This window comes from Chelmon rostratus, chromosome 14 (genome assembly GCF_017976325.1).
Source record: "Chelmon rostratus isolate fCheRos1 chromosome 14, fCheRos1.pri, whole genome shotgun sequence".
NCBI lineage: Eukaryota > Metazoa > Chordata > Actinopteri > Chaetodontiformes > Chaetodontidae > Chelmon > Chelmon rostratus.
The window spans coordinates 905,049-929,748 of record NC_055671.1 but is presented as its reverse complement, the minus strand read 5'-3'; the positions used below and the strand labels follow the sequence as shown (position 1 = coordinate 929,748).

At 43.1% G+C, this 24,700-nt stretch overlaps 3 protein-coding genes across 4 annotated transcripts in view; 2 read left to right on the top strand and 1 right to left on the bottom strand.

Annotated features, from left to right (window-relative positions):
* arhgap32b (Rho GTPase activating protein 32b) overlaps window positions 1-7,998 on the top strand; it is a 102,245-nt gene extending 94,247 nt beyond the window's left edge. For both annotated transcript variants that reach the window (XM_041951729.1, XM_041951730.1), the window contains 7 exons: window positions 267-412; window positions 510-711; window positions 1,115-1,260; window positions 1,377-1,451; window positions 1,631-2,464; window positions 2,782-3,434; window positions 4,215-7,998. In XM_041951729.1, coding sequence (XP_041807663.1) covers window positions 267-412; window positions 510-711; window positions 1,115-1,260; window positions 1,377-1,451; window positions 1,631-2,464; window positions 2,782-3,434; window positions 4,215-6,491 — 4,333 coding nt within the window. In that variant the 3' untranslated portion in view covers window positions 6,492-7,998. The remainder of the gene's footprint in view (window positions 1-266; window positions 413-509; window positions 712-1,114; window positions 1,261-1,376; window positions 1,452-1,630; window positions 2,465-2,781; window positions 3,435-4,214) is intronic.
* A 2,944-nt stretch (window positions 7,999-10,942) lies between these two features.
* On the top strand, window positions 10,943-14,924 carry h3f3c (H3 histone, family 3C). Its single transcript, XM_041951731.1, has 4 exons — window positions 10,943-11,071; window positions 12,752-12,895; window positions 13,219-13,372; window positions 13,478-14,924. Exons 2-4 carry the CDS (start codon window positions 12,768-12,770, stop codon window positions 13,604-13,606), a joined length of 411 nt encoding a protein of 136 aa, XP_041807665.1. The 5' UTR covers window positions 10,943-11,071; window positions 12,752-12,767; the 3' UTR covers window positions 13,607-14,924.
* A 2,756-nt stretch (window positions 14,925-17,680) lies between these two features.
* crx (cone-rod homeobox) lies at window positions 17,681-20,819 on the bottom strand. The gene is made up of 3 exons (XM_041952349.1): window positions 20,396-20,819; window positions 19,209-19,360; window positions 17,681-18,935 (listed from the first exon to the last, which is right to left on the bottom strand). Exons 1-3 carry the CDS (start codon window positions 20,490-20,492, stop codon window positions 18,297-18,299), a joined length of 888 nt encoding a protein of 295 aa, XP_041808283.1. The 5' UTR covers window positions 20,493-20,819; the 3' UTR covers window positions 17,681-18,296.
* Window positions 20,820-24,700: the final 3,881 nt, after the last annotated feature.

Genomic DNA, 24,700 nt, shown 5'->3' with positions numbered 1-24,700 from the left:
CTTGAGTCATTCTACCTGAGTGGAAGAATTTAAGCAACTGTTTGTGGGAGGGAGCTGATGATCAACATCAGATCCTGGAGATGCTTCTCAAAATAATTTTACAGAAATTATGTAACTAAAATAAATGGAAATAAAACCATTTCAGCACAATCAGGTGGAGTCTTGGTGATTGACTTCCTTGAAATATTCTACTTGTTTGCAGTGGACCTCTATTAAATCAAGTGAAATTTTCCCTTTTCACTGTTGTTTGTCCATAATTGTCTCAGGTCTAAACAGATTGAATCTGCGTGCTTCAGCGGCACGGCAGCCTTCATGGAAGTCCGAATCCAGTCAGTGGTGGTGGAGTTTATCCTCAACCATGTGGATGTTCTCTTCAGCACTAAACTTAGCTCACTAATCCGAGAGGGAGCAGGTAGGTACAACCATCAGTTAGATAAGACCCCTGCTCAAAGTTTCATTCTACTGCTGCTGGTTTTACTTGAGCAATAAACACTGTTCCACATAACCAGGTCACAACTCATTGTCACGGCCCAAATCCCTGCTGGTTTCATCACCCTCTACCAAACTCCTGAGCCTTGAGGAGGCCCAGGCCAGGACCCAGGCTCAGATCAACTCTCCAGTTACTGAAGACAGCAAGTACATTGAGGTGGGCGAAGGCCCGGCTGCCCTGCAGGGCAAGTTCCACACTGTCATCGAGTTTCCGACTGAGAGGTTTGTTAAATCCTCTTCCCATTATGAAGAATCTTAATTTGGACAGACAGAGACATACATATTCATCTTACACTCACGTCACTGGTACTTAAATAACAGAGCTGGAATATGTCTCCCTCTGCGGGGTGCTGGTAAGACTGCAGGCAGAGCCATGTTCTCTTGCACCAGGTGGCCAGTATATCTTAGGGTGGACCCTGACTGACTCCTGGTTGAGACTTAGACATATGTCTTAAAATCAGCATGATCTGATTTTAGATATGTAGAGTTTCAAAAGCAGGTAAAAACAGATTCATGTGACAGAGTATTTTGCCCTGGTGTTTCAGGATCTGTCATTGAGATTTCTGTGTGAGTTAGGGAAACTTACTATGCCCTGCCTGCTTGTCCACCACTACTTTAATCACAGGAAGAGGCCTCCTATTAAGTCCAAGAAGTCTCCTGTTGGTAGTTGGCGTTCTTTCTTCAACCTGGGCAAATCTTCCTCCATGTCCAAGCGCAAGCTACACCGCAACCCCAGTGAGCCCAATGAACTCAAGGCCATGGCTCTTGCTGGTAAGTCGTTTCTCCACAGCTAAAATGAAAACATTCCATTTTTCAATGACAATTGTGCAATGACAATGTTTATTTGACTAAACAAGGCTGAATGTCTTTTAATTGTTATGTTTCAGGAGGCAGAGGAGACACAGCAACTTTAAGATCAGCCAAAAGTGAAGAGTCACTAAGTTCCCTGCACAATGTTGAAGGTACTCATTTGTGTCTTCACTCTGACTTCTTTTGACTCAGCAAACAAGTTTAGTCAGTCAATAGCAAAAAAAAAGTGCTCTTTCTTGCATTTGAAATATGTATGTGTAGCCTAGTGTCACACTGCACAGGAAGCCTTTTAACAGAATTTTTTTCTGATCATGTTCTTTTCCTCATTCAGGAGAGTCCAAGGTGTACCGTCCTCGGCGGCCACGCTCCAGCAGCGATGCCCTGTCAGCCTCATTTAATGGTGAGCTGCTGGACAGCCGGCAGCACTGCAACTCCTACGACAACCTGGACGCCACAGAGGACAGCGACGGAGACGACGGACCCATCTGTGTGCCTGCCCTCATCTCACCTCCCCGCTCAGCTGGTGAAGAAGTGGACCTCAGCCCGCCAGACATTGGCATGGCCTCCTTGGACTTTGACCCTATGTCTTTCCAGTGCAGTCTCCCAGACACCTCCTATGCCTTCCCACTTGACGACTCACCAGCTGGGGCAGAGGGCTCTATGTTAAAGAGGAGCCCTGGCAGTGTCTGTGGCAAGACCAATGGCTCTGACCTCATCTCTGCCACCTTCCTGGGCAGCTTGACGTCCCCCTTGTTGTCCACAGACTTCAGCCGGGCTGCTGGAGAGAAGGTGGAAAGCAAGAAACTGACCACATCCTATTCTTACACTGATAAACCCACACAGGCTGTGTCACCTATTAAATGTGGAAAGACCACTAGTTTGACACCATTTGCCACTTCAGAGCTTTTCTCTACAGAGACGCCTGACAAGAATACAGCTGGACAGGTTGTGTCTCCACAACCATTATCTCCTCCTTCAGTAGCCAAAGACTCTCCCCCACTGATGGGCAGCGTGTTGCTGAGGGCAGCCGAGCCGTCACTAAGTGAAGCTTTCCAAATAGAGCTGCACTCGAAGCTGACAACCTTTGACAGTGTGGACAGTCAAGAGCTGAAGGGAGAGGACAGTGGACAGCAGCCACCAGCTGCCAGCAGCCAAGAGCACCAGGGTAGGGAGCAGAGAATGACCTTTTCTAAATGTAGTTTTTGGCATGTTTCTGACTTGTCACTGTTTAGTTTACACCATGCAGATTAAACATGAGGGGTAAATTATGGCATTAATTATGTGATTTTTTTCTATGTTTAGTTTCCCAGCTTTGCATGGATTTGTTCTTAAATAAATCCTATGATGTCTGAGCACCACACTTAACTTTTCCCCTCTTTCCTACTCGTGAGCACCTAACCAGCCTGCCTGCTGTTGTGACTTTTTTCTCGTACTTATTCATTCTTCAACTATAGATCCCATGTGTTTTTGTGTCCCTGCTAGGAGTCATAGCTCCGGACTCTTCAAAGGACCTCACCCCTCGTTCCTTCAGCTCTACAGTTCCCACTTCTGCCCATCCTCCTCCTCCCCCTCCTAAAAATGCTGCCCGCATGTTGGCCCTGGCCCTCGCCGAGTCTGCCCAACAGGTCTCCATTCAGTCTCAGTCGCGGTCTTCTGAGCCCCCTGCACCAGTGTCCCCACTTCAGCCACAGGAGGCCTCTAACTTCCAGGATGCACATTTCCAGACTTCCTCAGAGGTGGGAGCAGGGAGAGGAAGTTCCCCACCACCTAACAGCACTGCTTTGACTCTCACCCCGGCTTCATCTTATCCCTCCACTTTCAGTCCTACAATCAACCAGCAGCCACCAGAGTTAACCAGCACGATTACCAAGCTTTCAGACAGTGCCAAGTCCTCTACTACTCCACCTGGTCCCCAGCCTGAAACAGACTCCACTCCACCAGACAGTCCTCGTTACAATTGTGCCCCACTTCCCAGCTCAATCAGCCTGACTTCTCCAATCAGAAAAAGTCCAGAAAGACAGCAGGCTGCCACAAGACAGATCCCAGTCTGTACCAACTCCTCCAGTAACAGTCCAGCCACCACCCCCAGCGGCAGCTGCAAAGACATGGGAGTCTTACCACAGCCTGTAACTGAGGCAAGTGTCAGTTTTATGTTTAGATCTTTGTTATTAAGAGTCATTATATTGTGATATTGAGCTGCAGTTGACATAATCCAGATTGATTAGTAATTCAGTGAGTAGCCACAAAGGAAGAGCGAAACATTTTGAGAAAAAAGCTTATTCGCTTTCTGAGCTTGACTTGACTTAAGAATACTTCCTACCTCTACCTGTGTGTGACTGCTATTTCATTGAACTGCCACCGCTGAGACACACATGCTATATGTATAATCTAGGTATATCATTACAAGTGTAACAAGTCTTGCACACTACACTGTGTCTCATGCAAAATGTTTGGAGCTCACAGCAGCTGCTTGTGTCAGTACATTTGCCACAGGGTTGTCAATGTGTAGCTTATTTGATGCTGTGATATCATGTTTTGGATTTTTCTATAATAATTAATTTAGTGTTATGTTCCTGTCACTAATGTCTTTGATATGAGTAAGTCATTTTAAGTCTTCAGAGCATTATAATATTCACAGCTTTCTTGTATTTTAAAGTAAAAAAAAAGCTAAATCTGCTTACAACACCACTGCCAGTAAGAAAAAAGGAACATAAGAAATACAAACATAAACATAATCAAACATTAAGAATCTGTGGCATGCCCCTGCTGTGGTGGAACTGCCCAGTGAGCACACCGTTGACACTGGACAGCACCCAGCTGAGGTGTGTGTGACCTCCCACTGCAGAAATGCTCAACTTGTTTTTTGTAAAATGTCCTCGTTAAATAAGGGTCTGTTTTGTGGTGTGTTTTCTCAGGTCAAACCAGAGGAGAATGCACCACCCCCAGTTCTTCCAAAACCCTTGGAGCGGCCCCCTCCAGCAACTCAAAAGCCCAAAAGGCAGGCTGTCTCACTGTCCCAGCATCAAACTCCAACTCAACAGCAGAGCCAAGCTCAGACACAGCCTCATCTTCCAACCCAGCTTCAACCTCATACACTGCCACATCCACACTCTCATCTGTCATCACAGCCTCACACACAATCACAGACACAGGTCCAGTCCCACCCCCATATCCAACCTCAGCCCCTTCCGAAGGCTAGTGCAAGAGTGGCCCCCACCTCTGCTGAGCCTGTGGAGAAGCCTTGGGAGGCCATAAAGCCAGTACAGCCCTGCATAGAGTCTGCAAAGTACCACGACTCGTACGGACCCGCACCTCCAGCCCCTCCTGTCCGCACCATAGAAAGCAAACTGGCCACAGCAGCACTCAGCCAAAGTGATGCCTCCTACCATATCCTGGCTGAAGGCCCTGCACCTGGCCCTCTGGAGGACGCTCTGCCTCACCATCCTCTTTCTCCTCGTAAATCTTCCACACACCAGCCACCCTACCTGTACCATGCCAAAGGAGAGCCAGTCTTAATTGAGCCCCCAGGAGCTGCATACTACCACCAGAGGCCTGTTCCTCTAGGCCCACAATCCATGCCACACCACTACCGGCCAGACAGTGTCCCTCCACACCTCTCCTTTGTGTCCAAATCTGAGCCTCAGATACCCTACATTGCTCGAGTAGACAACAGATACAGCACTTTAGGCCCCAGGTCCTACCACCACTCAATAAAGTCCAGAGGAAACAGCCGCAGTGTGTACGTGTCTCCAGGGCCAGGCCATCAGGGTTATAGCCATGACAGAACACATGGCTATCCCACCATCCGCAGAGTGCACTCACTCCATGTTCCTTCCACTATCCGCTCAGTGCCCATCCAAAGGACTGAAGTTCCTCCAGATGATGATATGTTCTTCTACCACCGCTCCATGTACCAGTGCAAAGCCTACCAGCAACCCACGCAGCAGTCTTCACAAGCCGACTACCACGTCACCCAACTGCAGCCTTACTTTGAGAATGGACGGGTTCAGTACCGCTACAGCCCATACTCCGGTTCAAGCCCTTTAGAGGCACCCTTCTATGATATTGACCCCTATGGCACCATCCGAGTCCGGCACCTCCACTCCTTTGCCCGAGATCCGGGAGCTGCTGCTGGCCGAGCAGGTGGAAAGGCGTCTGGATATCACTACCTCGCTCGTCATGTTCTTCCACCTGGGAAAGAGCACAGTTTTGTGAGCAGAGACATGCCCCCCGGTCATGGAAACAAGGAAGCTGCTGCTTATCTCGCTTGGGACCCAGAGGAGTCAGAAAGGCTCCGCATGCACTCCATTCGCAGGGAGAGCAGGGCGAGACAGAAGATTAAAGGTCCTGTCCTCTCTCAGTATGATAATGTCGGATTGTTTGCACCAGCAGATTTATCAGGCTATGAAACCATGCACCTGCGCAGTAAATCTGACCCAGGTAAAGCTGTGCTGGTTGCAGCCGAGAGCAAAGATGGGCGCTACCTCCCTAGACATATGGTGTCAGACCCTGACGTCCTCATGTACATGGAGACTGACAAGCATGTCCAGGGCAGCGCAGCAGCGGACAAGTCAGATGGGCTCGCCAAGCAAAGCAGTTCCAAGAAATGCCAATCCTCTCACTCCCTTCCAGCCACTCTGAGCCACAGTCTCTCACATCAGCAGGAGAGCGGCCGACACGAGACTGGAGACGACAAACAGGGTGGAGACAGCAGCAGGTCCAAACACTGGCAGCAGGAGTATCCCAACAAGAGGAATTTCCAGCCGCGTTACGAGTGTCCCGATTCTGCCCATCACCAGAGCAAAGTCAAAACATCAAGCAGCTACCACAATACAGATGAGCAGCCAGCAGCCCCCAGGGAACAACTTGCCCGCTCCAAACCCGAGCGGTCACACAGCATCCAAGAGCAGCAGCACTACAGCCAGGGGAAGCCTGAACTGGACAGAGACTACTCATATCAGAAACACAGCACTAAAATGGTGCAGTCCCACTATGATAACTTGGACGATTACCACCCAGTACCTCAGCCTCAGGCCCCTGTTCAAAAACGTGGAGGCTCCAGCTCGTATCCCGCCTCAGGATTCACAGCGAGCCACAACAACAGAGCATACTCCACAGCACTGGGCCAGGGAGCCTTTATCCAGACTGACCTGGCCATGCAGAGGCCAGAGACAGAGATCCGTACAGATTGAAGCATTTGGGGGGGAAATGTGTGAACTTATCTTTGCTGAGTAGAAGAAAGACTCTGTTGAGCTACGGTTGAGCAGCCTCTGCAGGACAGTGGACTGTTGTATCACCAATATTTTTGCTCTTCTGTATTTTTAATAAATTGTAAAGGAAATTGTAAAAATTTTTACAGAAAGTCCTGAATGTACCTGAAATTACTGTCCAAGAGGTCATATTATTGTGATTGATTGAGACAGTAGCCAGTCATAAATGTATATGATATGAAAGACAAAAGGTACATTTACAGGATCTACAAAAATGTAAAATATATATACTATATATGAATAGAATCACTAGTAAAAAGGGATTTTTAGTTGTATTTTGTTTTTCTTTTAGGTGTGGCGCTGGGTATGAGCATCAACTGGGATTAAGGTTTGCATTTTAGAAATGCATGCACTCTCTTACAGAACAGTTCTGTGTACTTCACTCTCCATTGTGTTTTTCAGGATGTTACAGCACAAGTAACTGAAGGAGGATACGTGTAGGTCATCACGCCCTCCCTCTGCTAATATGTATACGAGCAGGTACGGCGTCGATGTTTGTCTTGAAGAAGCCGTCTGGGTGTGAGGTTTGACAAAGAGCTGCAATGGGCTACTTTCAGTTAGTGATTTTCAATGTCGAATTTTCTCTGTGACTGTGCCATTTCATGAAACCTTGAAACAGAGTTCAGTGACTTCTAAGGGAATGTTTTGGTACTGAATTGGAAGAGGGACCAAACAACTTGGCGCAGTTGTTGCACATATGGGATAAAGAGGTGAAGATGGACGAATGCCTGTTTACCTCTTAGATGTGTAAGCAGATGTGTAAGAGGTTCTTTTTATTTCCTTCTTTTCATTGCATTTATGGTACTTTCATGAACTGGACTGACCGAATAAAGCTGAAAACATTGTCCTCTCAAACAACGTGGTGAAGAACATGTTGCCACTGCCTTGTGGGAGGAACAACGTGGTGATGAGCCTTACATTTTGTTCCTACACACCATATTTTGTTTGCTGTCATTCTCAAATCCATTCCATAATGCACAAACATTATGATATCTAGATTTAAGATCACTTTTGATGATTCTTGACCGTTCAGGGTTGACAGGAGACCTGATGGGGTTATTTTGTATCGCCTCACTGGTTCCCAATTTAAAACAACAAGGGAGGGAAATGTTTTTCTAAAGATATCTGGGGCCATGTATTTTCAGGCTGGAAATCCATGTATAGTACATTCATCTGGTATTATACTACATGACCTTTTGGTTGACAATAATGTATGGATTACTATATGTGTAAAATATGTCCAAATCCAGGTTGTACTCTGTAACTGTTTGACTTCTATATCGCTTGCAGGTTGCTCCTCTTGCCTTATCTAAAGCCTCTACCTTTTCAGATGAGGCATTGAAGTAAGGCACTGTGTACTTGAATGTGAAAACACTCTTGTCTCAAACTAGAGGTATCTAAAGTTAGATATGAAATAAATAAAACTGTTCAGGAATAGCTATAATCTGTCTTTTAATATGTGCATGATGTTACTAATACACCCTTGCTTGGTTCAGTCTGACCTACCTTTAGGAGGGACAAAATAACAAATTGACAACAAAATTTAGGAGACAGGAGCACAAAACATTGCGAGTAATTGTCATTAAGTGCTACATTGAAATTATAATATAATGGCCATGTGTGTGCTCAGCTATTTGAAGGACTGTTGTCCTTATGTCACAATCAGCTGTAGAGAAAGCATATAAATAATTTCTTCTAAATCATTCAGTAACCAGTCAGAGTAGACTAACATGATCCCAAAATGTTGCTTTTAGAAAATGAAAAGTGCTTAACAATAACATTAATTAAAGGTTCCCTGTGGAGTTTTTGACCGGTAGTAGCATTATTGAGCTGTTTTGTTTGTCCCATGCTTGGACACAAGGACACGCATGCATGCAGCACATCTGTGGGTGGCGTGATACACGGTCCTGCCATTGGTTTCACATATTTCACTCATCCATAGGAGGCACTAATGTGCCAAGCTATGCAGCAATGCACCAGCAAAGACAGGGAAAAAAAACCTGGTAGTAAGCAAATATGAATGTAAACAATGCTGGAGTTAATATACTTAAAAATGTAAATGCATTCAACACATTTATTTGACCTCAAGAATACATCACAATGTGTTTTGGTGAGTGACACTGAATGTAACCTGTGTTTAAAACCCACTCCTGGTACAAAAAGTCTGACCTCCATGATCTCCCCCCCCAAGCCAAATTCCAAAACATATCTAGAATACTCATCACTCACCCACAAGGTCCTTAACCCCTCCTTACCTGATCTAAAAAACTCACCTGTCCCGGTGTGCTTCCCCTTGCTCCCTTTTGTTCCAGAAAAACATCAAGCACAGATGTGATTACAGTGTACAAACAGCATCTGGGCCTACAGATGAGAGTTCATATATATCAGCCAGATGGCCCTTGAGCAGGACACTGAATTCTTGCCGGTGCCAGGGATGTTGACTTTGACCTCCTTTTGAGCAAAGTGGGAATAATTCTATCTAGAGATCAATAAATTCTTTATTACTTTATCACGGTTTGGTTGAATCCTCTGAGGCAGTAAGTGATTTCTGACGAATTACAATCATCTTTTTTTTTCATTGACATCCTGTTGAGCAAATGGTGTTGAGAGATGGAAGAGCTGTTTAAACTTTCACTTGTGCTTCACATTGCAAAGAATTGATTCATGTTCACATTTCATGAGGACCAGAAGCCCAGGAACTGCAATCAAAGCACAACATCTCAAACCAAGTAAATAACATTAAACCTTTTCAGCCTACATCTGACAAATACAGTGTAATGGTACCTGCTCAAGAGCAAGCATGCTGAATGTTTTCAAGTCACCCATGATTTTTATTGGTGGAGAGAAGCACAAATCATTGGGATAAGAGTGCTTAAGTTTACATTTTATTTTTGCCTTTTATTTATATTGACTGGATTTGAAAAGGAAAATACAGGGTTGTCTTGTCTGCAGAATCTAAGGCCTGCAACTAAAGCAGTGTTTGAAACTAACTAAATGAGCTTCATGACATCTGGCATCCTACAGATTGAACACTAGCTGCTCTGGTGTCATGATGAGATGATGTGAGCACTGACATCATCATCAAACAGAGATTTGTATGAATTTTCAAAGAGAAGCTAACTTAGGACTTTTAAATGAGGCCAATAGGGGGCACTACAGACGTGGAGATGATGAATTTGACTGCTCCACTGCCAACATCCATCAAAACATGACGGTTGGTTTTGAATCAAAGTAGTTTTGCAGCAACAGTGTGGAGCTTGGCATAACCTGCATGTCTGAATAACTGATGACAGCATGTATGCTTAAATCTCACCCACATGAACTGGAATATCTGTAGAAATGATGATGGCATAACCTTTGAAAATAGCTCTGCCTTGCAGTCCACTTGATGAATGTCATAACTTGTGATATTACATGATACATCTGTAACTCCAGCAAATGGTGCAGATACTGAAATAACCACACTAATGATGGTTTTCATCTCTACACGTAGAGGCCTAAGTATAAGCTTAAATTTTGTATAAAAAAAAAAAAAGATTGATGAATAAAAATATACCCGAAAATACTTTTTTTTAAATTTCTGCTAATTAAAATAGTGTTTATTTATCATTATAATGTAAAAACAGTTGATCCAAAGGAGGAGGAGACACATGTCATATTTTATATATTTCTCAAGTAAGTTCTTTTTTACAACAAAAATGTCAGATTAAGATGGATTGCTGTATTTTCTGCTCTGTATCTTCTTTGGTAGAATACTGTGCATCAGTCTTTCAGTGTGTGCATTTTGGACAGTCATACAGAACTGGGAATGTCCCACTCTGTACAAGTTTGAACATATTCACATTTTTTTAAATGTGGATACTGTTAAACAATATAGCAATAATAATAGTACATATCACTTTAATATTTCAACTGGTAAAGGTGGAGCTAATTTAACTACTAAATGTACTGCTCAGTAGTTTAATCTATAATGTTACATTGAAATGTATTTATTGATTATATTTTGTATTAATAATAAGAATCTGCAAGGTCACTAGTGTAGTGGAGGTAATAGAAAACATGAGGAACTTTGTGTTTGTAGAAATTTCCATCTAAATGTATTATGGTCAAGTGGTCAAGTAGAAGTATAAAGTATCCTCATATTTTATGCCTAATTTTTAACATTAATTTTTGTTCCTTTTCTGCTGAATAAATGGTTAAGCGGGAAAAAAAAAGTCAAACTACAACCATTATGCTTAAAATAATTACATAATAATAGGTGTTACTCGTTTATTAATATGGTATTGTCACATCGTATAGCAAAAGTAATAGCTGAGAAAAAGAAGTTACAATGTTTACAAATGTTGGCAGTTGCATTATGGGAGACAGATGATTGACACGGCCGCCATTTTGCTCCAGCTCTCCCTGCTTCCATTGTGTGAGAGATAGTAAATATCTGACACTGCCAGACAACCACAACACACTTGTATCCGTGCGAAGAAAAAGCGTCAAATTCACCCTCGGTAAGTTACATTTTTGTCATACTTTTTAAAACATACAGTACTATTCGTCATTTTGTGAGGGAAATGAGACAGATAAAGTTGTTTTTGTGATGAAATAGCGTGTTATTTCGACGCTGTAGAGAAACAGCAGCTGCCCCAGTGCCAGGCAGACAGAAAAACGGCTCAGTACTTCCACTGTCGAAATATCTGCTCCACTTTCAGAGGCGATTTCAGCCTCGCTGTTTCGTCTAAATATACCATCGCTTCACACGCCGTGGTGCTTATTTGATAGCTAAACTTGTCTCCTACGTTTTGTTGCTAATCTTTTGCGGACACGTTGTTTCTTTTTTAGAAAAAACGTCAAAGTTTACGTCCCGCTCGTTGCCTGTGTATTAGTAGGTTCATTTGGGTCTGCGGCCATAATCTTGCGGAATGAGGCGGGGTTAAGGCTGCTCGTCCCGCCCTAAAACTCTGGCAAGTAAAGCATCATTGGTTCTAAAATGCGATAGACACGGCGGATTGGTGTATTTCAGAATGAAGACCTGTTAAGCAGTGTGATTGGTGTGGTCGGCAGCACACAGTATCTGGATTGGCTCGGGACGATGTGTCTATGCAGCTGCCAAACCGGAGGAAAAGTTTTCCCAGGCGGACCAGTACATCACACCGGCGAAGACTGATCGGGGGCGGTAAACAGAAGGCTTGTCATGTTGAATGAACGAAAGCTTCAAAATAACATTTTTAGTTCACTGACCCTCATACAGATATTTGAGAGCAAATTGGTAATAAACAGCAAACAAAATTCTCTAAGCATGCATTTACTATAATCAGCAAAACCTACACGTATTAAACACAAAATTATGGTTAACAGGATATATCACGGTATAGTAACTTCTGTAAATTTGATTAAGAAATGGTTTTGTATAACCATACCGTACCATGCTTCATTGTATTTGATTATTTATTTTATTCTTTTATTTGGAACTTCCAGACAAATACAACCAACTGCCTCACATGAGACAACACTGACAAACTCAAAGCAGTTAAACCAACTTTCTTTAAAAATGGAAGCTTTAAGGTTCCAGAGATGCAATTACGTATATTAATAGTAGCATTATTGCCACCAACTATTGCTGTCAGGTCACATGAGAACGTCGTGAACAGTCATTTTGCCAAAATCCCATGACCGTGCGAGGCAGCTGGATTGTTACATCACGCTGCGCACCCTGAATATATAGCAGAGACACTAAAGCTGTTTTCTCATATGAGCTCAGGACAGCGTCCACAGAATCAGGTCTGGACATTGTCCGGAGTTGCCCTTTCCCATGTGCTGCACATTTGTTCATCTGACTTACTGGAAATACTCCGTTTGGTTTAGGTGAGGGGTGTCGCCTGGTTATAGTGTGCAGAAGGAGGAGGAAGACTCATCCATAATGACAGTTTTTGCATTGATATCAATACTACATGTATTGTGATGTGTCAATGGAAGAATGGCACGCAGTGAATGGGCAGGCAGAAAATAAAGCACAAAGCTGCTACACTCTGATGTCATCCACACACCCACTGATTGGCTGTGTAGCATTGCAGACACTGTGAATGGCATAGTGTAGTTTAAGGGATAGCTCCTGTGATGGAAATGTTATTGTCATACCGCCCAAACCTAATATGAACAATGCAAAGTATGCTGTTTGATTTTCCCTTCAGGTGATACTTCATCGTAATGGCTCGTACCAAGCAGACTGCTCGTAAGTCCACTGGAGGAAAGGCTCCTCGTAAGCAGCTGGCCACCAAAGCTGCCCGTAAGAGTGCCCCCTCTACTGGTGGTGTCAAGAAACCCCATCGTTACAGGTAACACCTTGATTGGCCCTCAAACAGCCATTTCTTTGACAAATCATAACATCATTGAAACTGTCTTTATGAAGATAAGATGGTGATTTGAAAATCACGTTAACTGATTTAGCAAGCTATCTGTAGGCTCTGAATAGCTGTAGGAAAGCAATTCTGCAAGATGAATGTAGTGGTAGTATGACTATATATAAAGTGACTTAACTGAGCATCATATATAGGCATTATTTCTTCCAAGGATAAACCCCCTTAAGGCTGTAGGAGGTTAAATTACTGATTACTGATTGAAATGGTGTATTGAGCTAGGCTTTGGTTGTGTGTTTCAGGCCTGGTACTGTGGCTTTGAGAGAGATCCGTCGGTACCAGAAATCCACTGAGCTGCTGATCCGTAAGCTGCCTTTTCAGCGCCTGGTGAGGGAGATCGCTCAGGACTTTAAGACTGACCTGCGTTTCCAGAGCGCCGCCATTGGAGCCCTGCAGGTGTGTGTGCACCAAATATATTAAAAGCTACATCAGTATGTCTTCCTAACTGTAATACAGACACAGTTTTCTTGTTAATATGTATATCCCTCTCTCTCCCTGCAGGAGGCCAGTGAGGCGTACCTGGTGGGTCTGTTCGAGGACACTAACCTGTGTGCCATCCATGCCAAGCGTGTCACCATCATGCCCAAAGACATCCAGCTGGCACGCCGCATCCGTGGAGAGCGCGCTTAGACGGCCTAATATTTCAACTCTGTCCTGTTTTTCTTTACCTGTCCCTGCCTCACTCCTTCATTCTACCCCACCCACCCTCCACCACCCATCCCTGTCACCCTCCCTCCCCAGCCTGCCCAGCTTCTCAGTAGACTTTAGAGTAATCCTGATTATGAAGAGATAGAAATATGTTGAAGTCTCGTCTCATAGGTTTTTCGTCTTCACCAAATTTTTTAGGGTACCTTTTTCGTGCATGTAAAAGGTTTTGCAGATCAGACGCACATGTGCACACATACTCAAACGTGTGTCACTGGGTTTGGGTGGTGTCTCAAAACATGAAGCTCACCCTTGAGCTAACCTGGATTCTTCCAGGGTGGGTGGCCAGCTAGTGTGGTTTGTGTGGCAAACAGAGCTGAAGCAGAGGGATGTGGCCGAGGGGCTAGTCTGCTTAAGGGGAGCTGCAACTTCCACAGCAGGGTGCTATTAAAACTAGTCCTGAGGCCTCTGCCCCATATGCACACCCTCCTCCCCTCCCGCCCAGTCCGTCCCTCTACACCCCAACGCCCCCTCACTCTGCAGCTGCAGCCAGACGGCTCACTGTACCTTTTCAAACCACCTCCTTCACCTCTGTGATCTGCACTGGGAGGGGATGGCGGTCTGTTGGTCTGTTTGTGTGGACGTGTGAGCTCTGATCTTTCAAACCACTTGTACTCAACAAACAAGAATCTTTTGGATGCTTAAGAGTATTGATTATCATTGTGGATATGGTGTTTATTTTTTGTATGCATATAATTCATGGATGAGCATCTCTTCTCTTTACCACTTCCAAAATCATAACATTAAGAGAAAAAGGCAATTAGTATCGTCAACATGGTTTCACATCAGTTTTTGTTCAAGTGATCTGATTTGCGATGAAAATCAGGAAGGGCTTCTCTGTTTTCCAAGGCAACTTCTATTCCAATGGCAGCCACACGGGGGCGATGGTTTACCATCTCCTTGGTCGAGTCAGTTGTTCACTGTAGATCTGTCATCACACATTATGCCTCTGTCTCTCTATCTTCAGTTCTAGAGACAGACTTTAGACTTGTCACAACTGAATGAATTGACATTATCCTGAAAGTTACACTGCATGTTTAGGCTCTGTGTGTCTCTTGCACTCTGTAGATCTGAACATATAATCTGTCCCTTTCTCAAATTTGTGATACACAATATAACCTCATATTTGTTTTCTTTTATATTTTTCTTATTCCTCAAGATTTTCAGACGTATAAATAAGCTGATCTTTGTATTTTCCAAATTTCTCATATTATGGTGGTAATAAATTGGTGTTAAAACAAGATGATGCTTGTTGGTGTGCTTTATTTGCTTTACAATGTTCCATTGAGGCACTGATATGCTACATATGAGTAGCTGCAATGTAGGCATGGCAAGTTTCATTTGTATAGTACCACAGACAGAATGCCTTTAAGAAAAGATAGAAGATAAAAATGAGCAAAAACAGAATAAGACAAACAGAATAAAAATAATAATGCAGTGCAAAATAGAAACAAATAGTCCAAGTCTAGCTTAATAAAATGCAGTTGCAATCAGCAAAATTACCATTCCTGTACAGAACGCATATCCAAGGCACACCCGATCTAAACTCTTTAACCATTTGGAGTGTGTGCATGGATGTTGGAAGAGGCCCATCAATGGAACATTGGGGAACTCCGATACTACATGCTCCAGTATAGTTTATTTATTCTACTCTTTTTTTATTTTATTTCTCTATTTTTCAGTACTTACATCGATCCTTGTGCAACACCCAAATTTCTCCTCTGGGGGATTAATAAAGGATTATCTCGTTCTATTTTATTTAATGTCCTTTTTGTACACTCAGATGAGTCAGATGTGTTGATCACAAACTAGTCCTTGTCCTTTAAACAGGATAGCTCAGGCACAGTGTGTAGAATTAGCTTCACTCTAGCCAGCAGCCAACATTGAAAAACTGATGATTTGATGTGTTCATCAGTAACAATAATCCAATAGTATAATATATATTAATGTGATAGAGGCCATTTTTCTTGCACAATGAGCATTTTTACTGTCATATTTTTGCTGATAATACTTCTGTCTTCTGAATAAAGTATTTTGTAATTTTCATTATTAAGTAATTTTAATTTGCAATGAAGTGTTTTTACGTTGTGGCATGAGAACTTTTACTTAAATGAAGGATTTGAATACTATAATATATCATAATAAAATATATTCCACTGCTGACTGTGCTGCTAAACGATGTCAGAAAGACATCAAGAGAGAGGAGCAAGGAGCACATTTGATAGAAACTAGTAGTGTAAAACAATGGTTTTGAAGAATGAATATAAAAATTGATGTATATTTTAGTTTAGTATAGCCTGAGATATTACTTTTTAAATAAATTCTGGTTCTTCGTGTGGACTCGGGGGGAGCAGAAAGAAGCCATTCTTTGGTCTCTTTCAACCCAAGCTTTCCTCCTCAGACCACATGCTGCGATTTTGTTTTCTGGCATTCACCTTCCTCAAGGTCTGCTCAGTGCCGTCCATCCCCCATCACATCTGCTCCTCCCTGGGATTACAGCACAAATGTCTGTCTGAAACTCTCAGTGCTGAGGGGGAAGATTACAAGTGCACTACACCCTCAGAGAGAGGTTAACCAATCAGGGTGTGCAGACTCAGGGATTAACCAATCACACCACGGAGAGGGAGGGCAGAGGGATTAAATTGAGCACAGAGTGGGATTAGGTCAGTGTTGAGTGCAGAAAAATGCTTTGAAATGTCTCTCACTGCCGTTCACTTCTGTCAGTGGAGCAGATCTGAAGTTAGAATCAAACTGTTTTACATGGCTGAGGACAGAGATTAGTTATGATTTACATACCAATAAAAGTGGAATTTGTTTTTATTATTTGCATCAGAATTACACAACAAACCTTCATACTCATACTCTATCAAGCCTTTTATGTTGATATAGCCGCATTTATCATGTCACTTGCACAAATTTACTGTGACGTTAACCATCTTAGATACACTGATACTGTATGGTAACTGCTCTAAAAGACATACAGTATGTCAAGAAAATCAATGAGTGGGTTATCAAATATTGTTTTGAAAAGACAGCATTTGTTAAGTAACAGCAAAACAATCCTCACTTATGTCAACACAAACCTCCACAGCATGCAAACAACACACACACGTGAAATATTTTCAAATATTAGATGTCATAGTTAAATTTGCGTGGAAGTAATCAGGTCATGTGAAGATTACCAAGTTGTCAGAGGAGTTGGGGAGATTGGTGGAGTGGTGGGGGTGGGCTCCAGAAGGGGCTGAAAGAAGGGGAACCACTCTGCTGATATCTCAGGGGTGGAACAATCAATAAAAACAGCTGTAGTAAACTGCATCACTGTCAATGATTCGGTGTATATGTTATGTTTGGCGGTGTATAGGACAAGTGAGGGATACATGTGAGGTGGAGCAAAAGGTAGATGACCTGAGAGGAACAGGTGGATGCAGAGAAAAGAGACACTGCAGAATTGGAGAGAGAATAAGGAAAGATGGACAAAGGTAGAAAAGCTGAAGGAATAAAGCCCGCAGAGAGCCAGGAAAGGAAGAGCAGGAAGAAGAAGGCCGAGGTGGGTGAGATGGGTGAGAGACAGAGAGAGACAGAGAGAGACAGAGAGAGACAGAGGGGATAGGGCAATAATCCTAACTAATTCACTTAGGGCATTGCTGAAGGGAGGCTAAGAGGATTGGGACACTCCCAGAATCAGATAAGCTAAAATAACCAAGATGGAGCAGTGAGAGCCATGCAGGCCATATGAAAAACATGACGGGTCCAGACCTGAGCACAACATGGCCACTTTACATCCACACTGTGTCCAGTCTCCATCTGACCTCTAACTGTGGATCAATTAATAACTCTAACTGTATCAGAGTCAGTCCAACTCCCAACAAGCTAGAAACCTGCAAACACAAACTCTAACTCATTTCAACGCAAGAATGAATGATTATCAGTGCACAAAAGTGTAAAGAATAGATCACTTTAATATGTCACACAACTAAAACAGAAGATCATTTTTCCATCAAACAGATTACGATGATAACTCTAAAGGCTAACACTGTAATATGCAACACAAATGCTCCAAAATATCTAAACCCAACCAAATTAAATATGTAAATGTAGATAAAATAATAATAAATAGCTTAAAATAATAAAACCCTGAAGGAGGAAGTGACCTATAGGACTTCAGAGCTCCTTCCTGTCAAAGCAGCTCTCCTTTCACTCTATGACAATGCAAGTTTAAAACAAAATGAAACCCGTGGAGTGTATAGGTGTCAGACAGTCATGTTCAAAGAAGAGATGGCTCAGTGTGTTTCCATACGTACGCACCACTCCAGTATGTTCCTACAAACGCTTTAAAGGCTTTTGTTCTCTTATTTAACGTAGCAGGAAGAAGAAAACAGATATGATTTGCAGTCAGGCAGCATTAATGACAGTCAATGGTCCCTTCATCTCCAAAGTCATTCAAATAAAATGCATTTCTACAGAGGTCACCCTTAGAAAATGAAACAAAATCTTACAAACAAGAAACTGAAAATCAAAGATAACAAGTCCTCTGCACTGCATCACACTATCTCGCATGGGACTCGTTGACACACATGACATGTCGACGCACATGAGTGCCACCCTTTCACGCTTTCTAGAGGACCTGGAACTTCCAGGAGTTTTGGTCCTTGTGGTCCAGGCAGTCCATTGTGGTGAAGCCCAGTTTCCAGGCCTGCTGGTCCTTGTAGTCCAGGCAGTCAACAGAGGTGAAGCCCAGGGAGGAGGCAGTGCTGTAGCCCTGTGAGGACAGCGAGGCCGGGGACTGGCTTAGGGAGCCCCCCATCGAGGGCACCGTGATGGGGCTGAGGGCGCCCACGGTGCCGGACAGCTGCGAGTGCATGGGGGACAGGTAGGCACTGCAGTCCAGGCCAGTGAAGTAGGAGGTGGTGCTGGCGTAGCCCTGGGTGTAGGCCGACGGCTGGCCGTAGCTCATGGGGTAAGGTGAGGGCCGCTGCATGCACGGGGCAGAGGAGGAGGCTAGGGGGTCGGGCAGGGGTGAGATGGCCGGGCTCCAGATGGACACGGCAGTGTTTCCAGTGCTGGAGCTTGGGGCCAGGCTGGGGCCTGACTGGGCAGAGGAGGGGCTGTAGGAGCCAGATGGGTTAGGAACAGGATCAGGGGCGCTGGGTTCCTGCACTGGAGAAGCCTTCTTTTTGGGAGGGCGGGGCTTGGACTGGCCACTGCTCTGCTGCTGCTGCTGACGGCACTTGGCACGCCGGTTTTTAAACCAAACCTGGATGTGCAAAAAGAAAGATCCATGTTAGAGCAGGAAATAGCTGTCAGCTGTGTCCAGAGCTGTAAATAATTAGGGGTGTGGGACAGATAATTCCCATTAGTGAATATGCTGGAGAGAGCATAAATATAAAGCATAAATAGCTGTTGTTCTTTTTCTGTAGAGGACATTTGTTGCCTTTAAAGTTTGTAAAATGTCTAGTCTCACCATAACTACCCCACAGACACTGAACAGCTTGGCCTTCATCTTGGCTGTAGCCTACTACTCCAGTACCTGCACACGTGACTCAGGTAGGTTGATCTTTAGGGCCACCTCCTCCCTCATGAAGATGTCTGGGTAGCGGGTTTTGGAGAACAGCGCCTCCAAGATGTCCAGCTGTGTCCGGGTGAAGGTGGTGCGCTCTCTACGCTGCTTCCGCGGAGTGGCTGCAAACCCGAGAGGCACAGAGAGATGACACAAGTTCAAACTCTGACTTTTATTTTCCAGGGAACGTGACAGTCATTTAAAAGATTTGTTTCCAGCTATGTGTGTGAGGATGACAACAAAAAAATAAATGATGGAAACCTCATGATGATACTGTTTATGATCCTGACTGTGTTTTCCTACAGGCTGCTTGTGAACAATATGGAATCATTTCTCATAATATTAAAATATTATAAAAGTCACAGGTTCTTTGGTGAGTTTCAGTCTTTTGGAGAAGAAATCTACAGTTTATTCATTCATTTATTATTTATCCATTTAACCATAGTATGTGCAGTCAGAGTCATATCTAGCTCTCCTCCATGGCACACTGCCAAATGCTTGGGTATTTGTTTCACAACAATATATTGTGCGGAATTATAGATGTAGTCACGATCATTTTACATTTAGCACAGCAAGTGTCTGCATCTACTATCTCAGTGTCAACGACGTGACAATAATTGAGATCCTTTGAGGGAAAAGGTGAGAAGAAAATCATAATCTATGTCAAATCCTGCCAGACACCGAATTGAGGAGCGAGCACTGATGATCTTCTTCTTCTTCAGTTTGCAAAAGGCTTCAGTCTATCATTAATGCTCATTAATAAATGCATGTGTGCTCATTCATTATATCTACGACAGCAGAGAAATGTAGAAATAATCACATTAACTTTTCATTAAATCATCAGTCGCTCATAATCAAAGTTTCCGTTAAATATTCATTTTTCTTTGGATCAAATCAGTGTAGCTATGACAATTTTATAGTACTAGTATTTTTTTTTTTTTTTTACCATCCAACCATTGTTATCGAAGCTTGTATCAGTGCTCGGGCTCTTTCGAAACAAATGGTTCATCATCTGTTTTTGCGGTCGCAACCGTCTGCGCGTCTTTACGCATCACTTGGGTTGGATGTATGCTCTAAATTACCACAACAACAGGACACAGATATTTCAAAGTAAAACAAACAAAAAGTTTTTTTTAAGTATGACACTTTCTACTTACATGGATAAGCGACGGTTGTGTGTAGAACATCCATCCCGGGGCCAGGCAAATTTAACCCGTTCATGGTGTAGTGAGGTTGCTTTATGTAGGACATCATCCTTACAGCAGGCTTTTAAGTCCTGTCGCTGACTTGTATGTCGGACACGCCACACAACAGCCGAGGGCCCGTCAGAGCTCAGCTGGGGCAACAAGTCGGTGCGTCGGATCCAACCCGCTGCGGACAACAAGCGGGACGCGCCGGATGTTCACCAGAGAAACCTCAAAGTGTTCTTTTTTTGTCTGCAGTTTCAGCTTTTACTGTCTGTCAGCTTAGCAGCAGAGCACGCTGCGGCGCACCGAGCATCCGAACTGCTTCTACAAGTCTAGTTTCACACAGTTAAGTCATCACACAGGTGAAGTGGCCCCCGGATGCCTCTGCGCCTTGGCGAAGTTGCTCCACTGAGTTTCTTTACCGGCACACGCTGCTAATTAGAGGGAGCAAGTGGCTCCAGAAAACCCCTCCCACCACACGCGGACGCGGGCGCGCGCGCACACCTACCCACACACACACACACACACACACACACACACACACACACACTCACACTCACACACACACACATACACACACGCAGAGGTAAACTGTCCCAAAGCAACAGGCTACATTAGATAAACTACAAACACCAAGTTTGTTCTTATAAATGGTCAATTGTTTGTCTGATTCTAGTCTTTGATATGAATGACCCTCACTTATTGAGATTAAATCTGCAAAACATATAAAGGTACGAAGAAAGTGGTTCAAGTATAAATAAAGCAAATATTTTCATCAACAACATTAGTCTAAACAAAATGTTTTAAAAAAAATACCTATATCCACAAACCATCGTTTTTGATACATTTCACCTTTCTCATACAGGTGTTTGAGTGGACAAAACAAAAACAGCAATAATTTCTATATCAGAAATGACAGTATGCTGTTCATGAAAATGCCAATTTCCTCTCTATTCTTATTTTGTCCCCCCTCAATTTCTTCTTTCCTTTCCCCCTTTGCTGTTCAATTAACCTGCTGTTCATATGCTGCAGTTCATACATTCACATAACTGACGGATTAAACTTATCTCCAAACAAAAAGATGCATACACACACGCACACACACACTCACGCTGTATTCACACATACACGCACACAAACACCCAGATGCACAAACCAACAAAGCTCATTTGATTTATCATAATATGCTTTATCTGAAAAGTAAGTATCTTATCTCCAGATAAAGGGAGGAAAGACAGAGCAATCCGTTCAGTGGTGGAGCAGCAAAGGAAGCTGGAGGGAACTGTAGCTGCACAAATGGGGAAATGGACCAGTTGGTGTGTAGACTTTGAAAAAAGTAAGGACAAGAGCAGCAGCAGAAGATAGAGAATGTGGCTGTGAGAGTTTTACGGTGGAGGGAGGAAGGAGGGAGAGCAACGTGGACAGAGGATTCAGAGCAAGGAGACAGCTGCTGCACCTAATGGAAACCTAGACACCAGTTTTACATGGACAAAGAGAAACAGGGATTCCTGCAGTCCCACTTCGTTGTTGTGGACTGCAGGGTTGCCAGTGCTCACAGAATATTGTTCAGGAATCGGTTGAAGATACATAAATATATGCACATGTATTGTGGCTTAGAGGGAACTGTGTATGTTGTTAACATTATTGGTTTATATCATGTTCTGAAAGCTTTAAAAGTTAAAAAAAAGTTTCAATTATGACTTTTTGACTTCTACTGTTGAGTTTCATTTGCTTTTTCATTTAGGACATTAGGTTTGGGACAATCTGTCCCAGTATATTGTAGCATTTTTAATACTGAGACATTGCACTCAGTGGCCAAAATGTGAATTCTGAGGTGGGATTCTTAAAAATGTACAAGTTATTTGTGACCTTGTTTCTGCTTATGAACAGTCTTGATGACGATGATGATGGCACTGCGGTCTTCACTCAATAGTGGAACAGCTTGTCTTACAGCTGCAACAGCAAATAGGGAAGTGGGGAAGAGGACTGAGCTGGTATAATCCCTGTCCGACTGCCCTTCCCCCCTAAAACTGGACTCACAGAGACTGAGCATCACTCTGAATGATGCAAGCATGCGTTTTTATTTTTAAACTGAACAGAGTTTGTGTTCTACATACTGCAGACCGACTGAGGCCTGAAAACCCAGAGAAGGGAAATAAGAGAGAGATCAGGCAGATGTAAATCAGGTGGATGGAGTGGGAGGGAATGAGGAGGGAGCGCAGGTACACTGAGGGAGGGGAGGGGAAGTGAGAGGGATGGAGGAGAAGCAGGTGAAGGGGCAGAGGGTGGGGGAGGCTCCGGTTCTCGTCCCCACTGACACACTGCTGCAGTTAATCCAGATTAGTGTGTCTAAAACAGGTCGGCTAAATCTGCAGGCCAGCCAGCAATACAGAGGCTGCTGTCAGCCCCAATCACTCACTCTGCACACACACGCATACACACACGCATACACACACACACACACACACACACACACACACACACACACACACACACACACACACTGTAATAATCTGCTCTGTGCAAACCAGGTGCCACCAGCAGCTCAGCACAGACCGCCTCTAACCACCCTACCAGCCCCCCTGCTAGTCCAGTTGGAGCTTCGCACTGTCAGACTGGACACATGCACGCACACACACACACACACACACACACACACACACACACACACACACACACGCCACCAAGCACAAATTTCAAGACTCAATTACATTGTGGTTTCAAAGTCACTTTCATGCCCTTTTGGTTTAGGCAACAGTCCACATGGGACACGGGCAGCCAGTAGATCTGACACTGGTTCACCTGGTGAGTATGTCTGCACCTCAACCTGCTGAGTCACTATGAAGCCCAATATGAGCTGCAGATTTAACATGTCCTATGTCAATGAATCTGACCCACTGAGGTGCAGCTGAATAGTTATATAGTTTTAACAGTATCTGACAAACCTCAAAGAATGATATGAAGGAGTAATGACTGGAAAATCAGAACAAACATGGACATAAAGTTAGCAGAGGTAACTTTATGCTCAGAGGTAATCAACCACATGTTTCACACTAATTCTAATACTAGTCTTCATCATTTGGAGGCAACCTGATGTAGATGTTGGTGTTTTTAGACTGTCTAGACTCAGCAGACATTTTTTCAGTATATATCATTATGTTATGTTGTTATTATCAAATGTAGTTTAACATTTTTGGAAATGTACTTATTCACTTCTTGCCAAGAGTGAGAACATTAAAGCTACAGCCAGCGGCTGGTTAACTGAGTTCAGCAAGATGACTGGAAACAGGAGGGAACAGCTAGTCTGGCTCTGTCCAGACGTAATAAAATCCACCTACAAGCCTTCAAAAGCTCACTAATTAACACATTATATCATGTTTGTTTGATCTGTGTATGAAATGAAGTGTAAAAATGATACATTATGGTTTTGTTGGGTGATTACCTTTGGACAAAACCAGGCTAGCTGCTTCCTCCATTTCAACATATTTTCATGCCATGCTAAGCTAATTTTCTCCCTGCCGTAACTTTGACATTTAAGGAAAGAAAACTAACAACTAGATTTTCCAAAATGTAAAACTATTCTATTCTATTCTATTCTACTACTTAGCTATGATGGATTTTAGAATCGGCACTAAATGTAGCTATTATGTTGATATTATTCCATTGTTTATTATATATTGTAAATGTACGAGGTAATTTCCACTTGATCGACTGCTTTGTATAAAAATCTGGAAAAGAGATTCATGAAATATATGATATGATTTCTATATCATATATATCAGTCTAAAGAGACATGGAATGAAAGTATTATGGCCTTTCTATCTGTTTTACAATTCTGAAAACTTTAAACCCTTTTTTCTCACTGCTTCTACTGCAGTGCCTTTGTGTGGCAGTACAGCTTTTAAATAAGTGCAGCAGAGTAAAAAAATACATTTACCTCTAATAGAAGTATAAAATAGCATAAAATAATATTCTGGCAAAGTGCAAGTCCTTTAGAATTATACTTAGTAAATGTACTTAGTCTCTTTCTACCACTGGCAACTTTTGAATCTGGCTTTTAATTTTGGTTAAAATTGGAATACACTTTACTTTTTATTCACATGCTATTGGCCAAGCATGTGTACACATACATGGAATTTGACTCTGGTTTTAAGCTGCTCTCAATGTTGCACAGTTCCAATACAAACAGAGATATAAATAGACATACAACTGAACAAGGACCAACAAAACTGAAGAATGATAAGTAAAATAATAAACAAATTTGCAAGGCCTGTG